Below are 12,137 nucleotides of genomic sequence, written 5' to 3'. Positions count from 1 at the left end.
TGTTTCATTTTGTGTTTTTTTTTGTTCATGTAATAGATGACTACCAAAGAGACAATTACACAACAATTCTTGGATATTTTGAATCATTGAATTATATACAATGTGCAGCAAAATAGTATGTAATAAATTTGTGTTCATAGCAGGCTGTTTTAATTCAAATTTGTTCCTTAATATTATCTAATATACAGCTCATTTAAGCTATATGTTAGCTTAATTTTTAAGCACACTTATAAGGAGAAAAGATTCATAACATCTTTAGAAACTTCATCATTATTTTACTGGTGAAGTGTCAAATTTTATGGAGTGAAAACATTACTATACATCTGAAAATATTTTTAGAGTTACATTTGCATTGGAAGCTTTAAGATAACAGATGCACATATGGAAATACGTACAACTTTAAATCTTTACGCTTCCCCTTCAGAAGCAGTTCTGAAGCTCATGCACTTGCTTCTGTTACACACCATTCTGCTCTGTATGTCTTGAAATTTTAAAAGGTTGAGTACTTCACCCGGAACACTACTTTCCTTGAAAAATCTTTGGGGAGCTAGTTCCATCAGGAACTAGACACACAGTCATATCAAACAGTGGTCTGGAAGGATTGCTGTCTGGAACACATCCTCCTAAGCACGTTCTCTCACTGAAGAGTTGTAGGACGTTCCCAAGTTAACCATTAACTATTCAATAAAGCCTTCTCCTGTGTTACTTCTAAGCTGGATAACAGATTCAGTTTTGCTTAAGGAGTGGGTTCCAAAGGATATATTCTGAGGCACAGAAAGGAGGTTTGTCTACCAAAATTTGTTAGAATCTCTGCTCTCATTTCTTTCTTTCTTCAAAATTATTAGAGACCAAAGTACACCATCATAGTTTTCAGAAAGTTATTTTTCAAACAGGACATTTTTCTTCTTTATAGCTTAGATAATAATAATTAGTATTACCATCTTTCTTTCTTTATTTGATTTTGGATTTATAAATTTAATTTAATTTAGCAATTTTAAGTTGTTTATTTTTCTGGGTTTATAAACAGCAAAAGCAGACCAGGATGTAGAAAGATTATTGCCTTCCTTTTAGCTACTTTCGTATCTATTTTAGTGAATGAGTGCAGTGCTCAGCATATCTTATTGTAAATAAATTTATTGTTTATATATATGTGTGTATGTGGAGGAAGAGGAAAGGAAAGATTCCTTTTTCCTGACAGTAGGGTCTAGGGACATGTTTAATAATATACTCTTAAACAAAATTCAAAATAAGATTAGTCTGCATCAGGATAATTATGGTACTCTACTACCGTCTGAATACATCACAAAAGCTACTATAAAGGTACAAAATTTCAGGGAATACTGCATAGCTCTTTCTGAAAGAGAATAGTAATTATTATAATGCTTAATTTTAAGTAAAAAGATTCTTCTCATTTCTGAAGTCATACAGATACATATCTGATATCAGTAGTTGACGTACAATGTATGAAATAGTAGATCATGACTATGGTGGTAAACTGTCTCAGTTGGAATTCTGCATCTTTGATATTTCCCTGTTGTGCCTTCCTTCCAGAATCCACTTCTGATAGTATCATCCTCTTACCCAGAATCTTGTAGTTTGGGCAAACCATCAGTGAAATATTTTTGTTCATAGTATTGCTGCCTGAAAGTTTACCTGACCGTTTGAAAATACTCTGCATTTTTTATTTCTTTTTTTTTTAACTTCAACTGAGATTGTGGGGCAGGGCATAAACACAATAAATGCATAACTACATTTTAAACATGATCACTACTTATATGGATCAATATAAACAATGGATCATATATCATTTATATTAATGATGCTTATATCTTGCTCTGGGAAACTAGAAAAAAGACTTTACTTGAATTTATAGGTCAGGAAAGAATACTTGTCCCTATGCTCCTGATTACTGTGCATCTACAAACTAGATTAATAATACAATTTAGAGATGCTAATCTGATTTAAAAATATGTAGAATATAGTAATAATTCTGCACAGTTTTCCCTGAAGTGTTTATTCTAACAAATAATAACAGACTACAATGTAGAATTACTTTGAGGTTTTACTCTAATGTTAAACTGATTCAAGGATGACACCTACTTTTGTTCTGCCATTTACAGCTTTTTTAGAAAAACACAAAAAGACAAAATGTTAGATGACTGGTAAAAGCAGAATTTTTGGCAGGCTTATTACAAAGTTTTAGGTTATTTACTCATCTTACCTAAACTCCAGTTTGTATTTTGCAAGGTTTCAGCACGTTCACCTTTAAGTGCTAGTGTCCTCAAAGCAGACTTTCAGTATTCCAAAGGGAATAGTCAATATAATGACCATTGCCAAATCCAGCCATCTTTGGGTCTGATCAAACTAAATCTGACATTGTAACACAAAGACTCTGAAAATATATCTTATCACTAAAAGTACTTATTTTCTTGCCGTTCAGGCATATTTGCAAAGATTTCAAGCACATTTTGTATTGTACATTATATACTTCACATGTCAAAGATAAAAACCAGCAGATGAATTTCCAAGACAGTCACACAGTTGTTCTTCACAGTTGTAACATATAAATGCTTGTGCACTACAGATGTAGTAAATGAGTTTACTGCCTCTTGCATGTTGGATATTGACAGCTCTGCAGTTACTATACGTTACTCTTGCTCCATCTGTGCAAATTCCTTTAAAATTGAATGTCTTCAAGTGTTAATCAATAAGCATATCTGTAAAATAAATGGCAAGTTTACTTTGCCAAATTCAAAGTTTCTGCTGTAAATCAGCTCAGGTTTGGTATGTAAAACCTAAGTTGAAATGGATTGTTTATTAGTAGGTTACATACACTTGCTTGCTTACCTTTTAATGATCTGGAGTTGTGAAATATTTCATTTTTACCACAATGTGTCTGAAGCAGTTATTGGTAGTTGTTTCTAACGCTCTTCCAGCAGAGATATGCATAGACGCAAAATAATTTACTAGCTCAAGCAATAATATTTGATTTTTTCCGATACATAAAATATGATCCTATTTGGTGGATACTGTTTCTAGTTTTGTTTTGTTACTGGCAGTTTTGTACAAAGTTGCAGCAGTTTCTAATTTGCAGTTGATCCAAAACTTTTAAGAAGAAATCTTGTAATAACAAATGCAAGAATAAGATTATCATGTTAACATTCCAAATTTTTACTGCCAGTTACTATAATATTTTATTTTTAATATCTTCTTATATTATGAAAGTTGTTAATGACTTCATTGCTAGACCTTGTTGTAAAAATGTGACTGTTTCACAGAATATGATACAAGACAGATGTAGACTAATCTATGCATGTCTGGTTTTGTACAAGTACACTTTTAAAGTCATACCTATCCCGTTATCACAGTTTTAGGTGAGTTACAAAGAGAGTGGGCCAGAAACCTTTTAATAAAGCATGCTTCTCTGAAAAATGTTAATGCAAGAAAACCAAATAATGAACTTTTTTGCATGTACATCTGTTTTGATTAAAAATAAAAAAGCTTTATCTCAGAAAAGAATTTCAGATTGCAGAAGAATAAGAGATTACACCAGACCAGCCAATTACCTGTTAGATCAGAAGAGAATCATCAATAATTTAGGGATTCACCAGCAAGTAGTGGAAAGATTCAAGCTGAAGCCTATGATTTCAACAACAACAACAACAACAATTCAGTTATTTTTTCATGTTCCACAGTATTCCCTAATCAGTCAGATAGTTTGCATGGAACTCTCTTACTTTTCTATTTGTGAGCATTATAATGCAAATAATAATAATGAAAAAAATCTTACATTTCTCCAGCGAAATGAAGAAAATATTTTGAACCTTAACAATATGAGTAAAGAGATGCATTTTTTTTCTGGTTAGCCCCAATTAAAAAAAAAAGTATCTTGAAACACTTGTAAAGGATCTTGTATTTTCCTTAACCTCTATCCTCGTCTCTCCAGTGAAATGCATGTAGCATGGGATATTGTTGATTGTGCTGAAGAAGAGCTGGTTTAGCTTTCTGACACTGCTTATAATGACAAGTACTTCAAAACTACAAAAAGACAGACACTTTGTATCAATGTGGTGGTACTCAATTAATATAAAATATCTGGAATTATGTTAATTTAAAGAAAATTATTAGTTACACTTAAGAAATATATGATAACAAGATTAGACTTCTTGTGTTTAATGGAAAACAGGATTAGTATTAGGTGGATGAATTAATTATGCATTTTTTCTTAACATCTTGCATTTCCTTTTATTATGATTAAAAATTTAAGTTTTCAGTGCTGTAGCACTTAAGTATTGATATTAGTGCAAAATGTATTTTGCTGTTAATAAGTGAAATATATTTTCAACTTGAATTCAACAATAATATTATTTACCCAGAAATTCTCGTTGTGGAGCCTTTGTCCTGTTCTGATGTAACTGCACATGAAACTGCATATAATTGCACATTGTATCTTTTTTTTTTTTCTTTTAAAAGTGAATGAAATGTGTATCAGCCTTAAATCTAGCTATGGATTTAAGTCTAAATTCTTATGTCTAGGCTCACAAATCTTATGGCTAGAACAACACTAACTATCCAGAATACTTTTTTTTACTCTAAGAAGTTTAAGAACATTTATGTGTGGTTTTGTCTGCTTTACTGAGAAAATTGCCTACACAATTTTCCATGTCCTCTCCATCTGGGCCCTCTTAACTCTGTAATTGACTTTATTCCCTGGGGTATAACACACACATACATGCACATGCATGCACTCACACGTTTGTATATGTGAATATGCCAAACTGGGTGTTCCTCAGATAACTTATATTCCTGTTTAAACCTGTGAAGAAAAGTATTTCTCCTTCCTTCAGAACAAATTACAATCCTCAGAACATACATCAGTTTCTCCAACTCACCTGTACTGGCTTTTGTTCATAGAAACATGTCCTTTAAACAATTACCAGAACCCCAGTGTAATAAAGTAATATGGGCTTTCAGGGATGTGATATTAATCCATCAGAATGGCACCCACAGCTTTAAAAACAAACACTCTCAATTCTCATTTATAACAATAATTAAAGACCATATATTACAGACATAAGTATTAAAAGTTTTTACGCATAAGTATTCTGTCATTTTTATCTATATGAAAATTTGAGGGACTTATTTTCATAAAGACAAAGTTAGCATGATTAATACATGGGTGGAAACAATATGCTTTATTTTCTTTTCTAATAATATGGTTAAATTTTGCTCTAAGAGAAAAATTCATTGTATTCGTAAAATAGAGCTGAAATTTTTATCCTTCAGCATTAAATATGCATACTGCTGTTTAAATTACAGGATATAAAAAATGCCTATGCTTCGGATGGTTGCATTGTGCTCAGGTTCATGAAATAAGAAAATTACTTTTACTTTGATATAGCTTTATCCTACTTGAGCTAGATTATAGATGTCAGGAGTAAATTATGTTCTTCACCTTCACTGCATTTACTCAGTGAAGTACAATTATTCAGTTGTTATTTGAAGACAATTGTATTGCACAAAGTGCAATTAGTTATGTTGCCCTTTGAGTATATCTTAATCAAAATGTAATGCAATTGTTCAGAACTGTATTAAACATGTAACGACTACATAAATAAGTGAAATGACGGTGCTTCAAGGAGGTCAGCAGAGTGATGATACCTTAAAGTTATTATAATTCATATTTCATGAACCAACCCTGTTAGGTTAATTACAATAATTTGTTGTAAAATATGCTGGTTACATGTAATTATTAATTGGAAAATCTCTTTTATTTACACTGCTGAAAAGCTTATTTACAGACTCATCTCTCAGTACATTTCTTTCTTTCTAAAATTTATTTACTTATTTTATTTCATAGGTTATTCAGATAAATTTTGAAGAATTTGATCTGGAGATTGGCTATGACACACTGACAATTGGTGATGGAGGAGAAGTGGGTGATCCTAAAACTGTGCTTCAAGTGTAAGTCTTTCCCATTTACAATTTGTATGCGTTACAATATGTCATTAATGTGTTTTTTGATGAGAATAAATAGTGACTAGAATCAGGTAAATCTCAACAGAAACTAATCTTACTGAGCTTCTAAAATTACTGAAGGTGATAGTTTAAATACATTGTTGTATGTTTACTGTTCTGAAGTCAGAAAGAGATGGGATAGACATCAGAAAAGAAAAAAACTAAAATCAGAAGACATTGTCTACATGTGTAGACGTGTAAATCTTTAGGGGTTATTGTGCTCCCTTTATAAGTGTGTTCTTAAATCAACAGTGTATAATAACATAATTGAAAATAGACAAATGGACAACTTACACAAAATATCATTTCTAAGCAATAAACAACATTTTTTTTTCATAAAATTGAATCAGATTTAAAAGAAATTACTACAATGTATTTTAAAGGGTCTTAATTTCTCCTACAAAACACTGAACTATTTACTCATAATAGAGACAGACTACAAGTAATACCTAATTACAGTGTTTTGCATATTTTTAAATGACTGGGGAATAAACAGAATCACTGGATTACACTGGCGTCTTCAAAATTTTAGAAATTAGTTGATAAGATCCTGAATTTGTCTTCTTGAGACTGTTGTTATTATAAGATCAGTTTTCATCACAAGTTAACTATCTGTGAAATATGGATTCTAAAGTTAATCAATGGTTGTTAAGTACATATATATATACATATCTATATACATCCGGGCTCACATGTTCTTAGAAGAATGCTAATGGATGACAAAAATCTTATTTAATACTCTGACTTGTAATCATATGTGGTTTAGGTAATATCCTACTCAGATTTTCTCTGCAGTAATTTTTTTCACTATACTAACTCATTGTTTGAGTTATCTACAGTAGTCAATAAGCACTTTAAGGAAAAGATCCTATAGTACATCTTTTGTCATACTGAGCTTGCTAGGAGATTGTAAATGTTCCTCATTAGATTTATTCTTCAGAAGATAAATTATCTGACTGAAAGGTCTCTTCCAACCTAGACAGTTCTGTGATTCTCTGACCTTCTGTTTTTAATTGTTTTTGTAATCATTCTAACATTGGCATCCAATCTCCCATATTACAGATCGTCTTCAGTAGATGGAGAGCGTTGCAATCTTCTGAATATACTCTACGGGGGAGTGTATGTCACTAGTATGTGGGAGGGTAGTTCTGTAGTCCTAGAGGAAGAGGTGGAAAACACCCTGCTGAGTGTCATAACTGTTAAGATGTTTAATAAAAGGGAGGCACCATAATTGCGTCTATCCATTTCTACTGTTGACAGTGTTTGCTGGTCAGCTTTTGGAAGGGAACGTGTAAGAACCTACTTTCAGTTGAGGAGTCTGGATAATGAATCCAGGGTAGAGGAAGTCGCACAAACCCCAGGAGAAACGAATGGATAATTCCTAACTGCAGAATTTTATTATTATCTTAAATAGCTTTTTTCATATAATGCTGGGTTTTTTCTGGATCTTATTGCTCTGTGGCCCCAAAGTCTTCCCAAATATTGTAAAGGGATCCCTAAGCACTTAAAAAAGAGCAACAAGTTATTTCTGTGTTCTTTTGACTGATTCTTATTTTAAAAAAATACATTTTTTCCATGAACTATTTAATCGAAAACTATTTTATGAAAACTGTATGCCTTAAAAAAAGTTATTTATAATTGACTTCATAAAATTGATATGATAAAAATTTTGATGGCTGATTATCATAGGAATTATTCTCTCTGACACAAAAAAGAGATAAATATTCCTAATGGCCTTAATATTCCCAAAATGTACTGTCAGTCACCAGTGACAATTATAAAACTACATCAGTGTTGTTTCTGAGGAACATCCTGTTAATCTATTAATTTGGCAAAGACTGAACTCAGTGAAGACACTTTCCTTAGTGTGAGAATGAGCAGTTAGTACATTATCTTGGCCAGGTATTTACTTGTTCAATTCTGGCAAGAGTCTTTGTAGTAGCTCCATCTGTGAACACAGATGTGGGAAATAGACATGAATTTCTCCCACAGCAGAGTATTTCATACAGAAACAAGATAAAGAAGACCAGAAGGGAGAACTAAAATTAACTGCAAAATATATTTAAAATAGTCCATCTGAAATTTCAGCTAGCTTTAAAGAATAGTTAGAACTGCAAAAAAACAAACATAATGGTTTTCACTCTTGCACAGTCTTGTGCTTGTGATCCATTTTACAAGAATGGAAAATGTTTTGATACTTTCCACCATTCTGTTTTAGCTGATAAACTTTACTAAATCTGAGGAAAGTTTTGGGAAAAAATTGCAATATAACATAAAACTGCAACTTTCACAACATTTCCTTTTTGCTATCACACTATTTCATTCAGCAAACAGAATGAACATTTAGGTTGGCGTTGTCTTGCAGATTTTTTGCAAACAATATAAAAAGTGGGAAAAAAAAAAGAATACCAAGTTTAGTTCTTTCTAATTAATCAATATCATGTAACATTCAGAGGTTTTAAAGTTGTGACACCTGGTATCTTTGTTAATGATGGAATGAATGTCAGCTGAGTCTGTCAGGCACATTTTTCCATTGTTGTCGTAGAGGTGATGAGGGGAGGTGAGAGAGTGCTGGGAACACATAGACCTTCATAATAGTATTGCTATTTAAGAATAAAAAATTCCTCCTCAATATGCAACACAGGTATTCCAAAGTGGGTAATTGTATACTGGAGATACTTTTTTTTTTTTTTTTTAAAGAATAAATGTAGTGCCTCATTATGGGCTTCTAGTGCTATTTGATATGCTTGTATGTATCTGAGTCACGCACACAGGACTGCCAGATAATGTTCAAGATTAGGGCAGAGGTATGTCTTTCTGCACCAGCAGCTGAAAATGAGATGAAATATTTCAGTACAACACAAGCAGTAGTTGCTTGTGTTTATAGACTGCTATTAAATCTGCAGTCGCTGGAACTTTGAGAGCTGTACTGGCTAACCAGTCACAGATAACTAATTTGGTGTGAGCTGAATACAATGAGTTTAAAAGCAAACATCATAAAAAATTACTTAATAGTTGTTTAGATTCCTTACAAAAACAAAAGTATAAGAATCTAGTTGCTTAATGGCTTTACTTTTTTTTTTTTTTTTTCTCCTATCTATAGGTTAACTGGGAGCTTTGTACCAGACTTAATTGTGAGCATGAGCAGCCAGATGTGGTTGCATCTTCAAACAGATGAAAGCGTGGGCTCAATTGGTTTCAAGGTTAACTACAAAGGTAACAATACATTATGAGAAGTGAATTTAATGGTGTATCAAAAATTAAGCCAATATTATGAATTGTTTTTCTTTCATATTAGCAGATGCATTCTATTTCCAGTTCTGTCAGTTTTAAAAATAAGATAATGCAAGCTGAGTTGAAAAAAATACAAAGAATTTCTCTTTAAAGGTCTTATGTCACATGAAACTGCACACTTTTTATTTGGCGTGTTCTTAAAACAGTTGATTTTTGGCATGTAGTTGTACATTTATTTCCTGCTATTTCATATTGAAAAATATTAAAATGAAATAATTCTGTGATATTTTAAAGCTAAATGTGTAAATCAAATGAATACTTTCTACGTTATTTTGAAAATTAATCATGCCTACAGCAACAGAAAACCACCGCAAGCGAAGAATTTGAATTACTTGTGAGTTTTGGGCCAAGACAAACTTACCTAATACTGCTGCTCGTTATGGTCTTAAAAGTGAGGGATCTATAACACATAACATAAAGCAGCTGTTTGATGCTTCTGGGAGAGCATATAGTTTTCATATAGCATGAATAACAGAAGCAATGAAAAACTTAAGAATAACATATAAATAGATATACTTCTGTATTATTGCAGAACTAGTTATATTTATTATTTTTATATTAGATTTAACATAATTGCATGGTTCCTGCCTACCACCAAAACCAGATAACAGGAAGTATGATTATTCATCAAAATGGGAGAGAGGAAAAGCAAAAGTTAAACCAACAACCATGTGTATTAGAAAAGGAGCTGATGTTGATGAGGATGGGCAGATGAAGTGAATAAGCATATTGCATGTAAACCTGCACAATGTGACTTGCTGGTTTGTTCTGTCCACAACTTTCCTTTGGCTGTTCATTTATATTAAGCTCTGCAGTGGTATGGCAGGAGTGTGTTTGTGCACTCTTGATACTCAGATGTAGTGGACTAAGGTAGAAAGATCTTACTACTTTGTTGTAGTTACTAAGACCCAGGATTTCCACACTCCAGCTGTTGAAAAGGGCAAGAGAGATGATTAGTATAAACAAGTTTAAGAACTTCTTAATATAGCAAAATTTGAATCATAGCTGAGTGGAAAAGAAAGTTTTATAGTTCTGGATTTGAAATGATTTGCACAGCTCAAGTAGCTGTTTCCTTGATTTACAGGATTATTTTCTAGTAAAATTAATTTTACTTGCAACAATCTTAGTTTGCAGAAGGCAAAGGATTACTGTGTCTTAAAATGCACCACTATGTCTTGTTTTATTCATGAGTTGCATTTATTCTTAGAAGCTATAGTTCTGCAACAATAAAATTAATTGAATATGAATAGGTAGAAGGGGACAGAAAGGATGAACATTCACAATCTCATCTCCATATAATCAGCTTTGTGATTGCACACTTAGATATTGAGTCTGTATTTCTCTCTTGCCTTACACTGGTACTTTACAGTAGCTCACTAAATAGCATTTGAATGCATCAAGCATTCAATGGATAGGCACTGTGTGGCAGGGTTTTTATTTTGTTTTATTTTGTGTTCTTTTTTCCCCACAATTGAGAGTATGGGATAAACCTTTTATATCAGCTGCCTTTGCTTTAATCCCTGAGAGGTTGTATTCATTACAGATGCCAGAAACCAGGCAATGTTCCCTTAAATAAAATGGGAAGGAGGGGAAGTGGAAGAAGGTTTGGGGGTTTGCTGTTGTTTTGGTTTTTTTTTTTTTTTGTGTGTTTGGTTTTTCCTTTGTGTTTAAATCCTATCTGTTAATGATAGTAGGCTCTTAAAAGAGATGTCTAACTGGGTAGTATTTCGGATAAACAAGTGTTTTGCAGTTAAAGTTTTTGAACTTATGAATTGGAAATTGAGAGAAAGTCTGGGTAAACTGAGCAGTTGAGTTAGAACAGCGCATTCAGGGCTATGACATAACACTGACTTCTTTACTAAAATCAAAAAATTGTAAAGACTCTCAGAAATGTTCAGAATTACTTAAGAGGATTGTGTTTTCTGGGAGTAGGGATCAGAGGATGTTTTAGTTTAAGTGACTACATGAATTATTAAGAATTTATGCCCAACTTGCTTGTATTTTTCTTTAATGGACTAGATCAAATTCTATTTCTAGTAACTTCTCCCCTTCCACCTCACAGTTCCCACTATTCACTAACACCTAACTATAGCTGATACTGTATCTATTTATATATATTATATAAATAGATCTTGTTTCTGCTTACATAAAAGGTGAAATTACATTAGCATTTTAGATTAGATCCAGCAGTGTGATTTTTGAATTGAACCTTCTGATCGTTCCCGCTCCCCTTCCTTTAGTTTTCATCACAGAGTGATCTTGAAGACACAAATTACGTTCCTTTGAGGAAATGCATAAGATGCACTTGAATAGCATCGGGAGTAGCGTTCCTCAGGTGCTCCAACTCCTAAAGGATATTTATCAGGACCTGATAAAGCTTGTCCAAAGTAAAACTACTAAACCACAATGAAATTCTTATAGATAGGATGAATACTGTATCTTCTATCATTTCACTTTACAGACTTGCTTGTGTTGGAGTTAATGACTTGATAACATACCTGATAACAGTACTTGCTAATTGGTAAAATAATTTCATACTGAAATGTTTTGATGGCTAAATATCTGCTTCTGTGCGTCCTGAGACTCAACTAGCCACAGAGATAGTGGAGATGTGCATGTCTCATCCCATCAAAATTCATAAAGACATTCTTCAATCTAGTTGACATTTAGGTCTGAGTCTGGCAGGCATTTTCAAGAATATAGATTGTTTCAAGTCCTACATGGAATATGATGGAAGGAACAGAAGGTTGTGGGATGTCATTACCCAGTGCCCTTTACCCATTGTCCTCCAAAATGTTGTACTTGCTCAAAGTGTGAGATAGAAG

The 12,137-nt window shown here is 32.6% G+C and overlaps 1 protein-coding gene across 3 annotated transcripts in view; it reads left to right on the top strand.

Moving 5' to 3' along the window:
• The window catches only part of CSMD3 (CUB and Sushi multiple domains 3), a 654,503-nt gene that overhangs the window by 315,155 nt on the left and 327,211 nt on the right, over nucleotides 1–12,137 (top strand). For all 3 annotated transcript variants that reach the window (XM_074145167.1, XM_074145166.1, XM_074145165.1), the window contains 2 exons: nucleotides 5,861–5,964; nucleotides 9,122–9,234. In XM_074145167.1, the coding sequence (XP_074001268.1) occupies nucleotides 5,861–5,964; nucleotides 9,122–9,234 (217 nt within the window). The remainder of the gene's footprint in view (nucleotides 1–5,860; nucleotides 5,965–9,121; nucleotides 9,235–12,137) is intronic.

The sequence above is a fragment of the Numenius arquata genome, chromosome 3 (assembly GCF_964106895.1).
Source record: "Numenius arquata chromosome 3, bNumArq3.hap1.1, whole genome shotgun sequence".
NCBI lineage: Eukaryota > Metazoa > Chordata > Aves > Charadriiformes > Scolopacidae > Numenius > Numenius arquata.
Note: the sequence above shows the minus strand (reverse complement) of the source record. Positions and strands in the feature narration are given on the sequence as shown.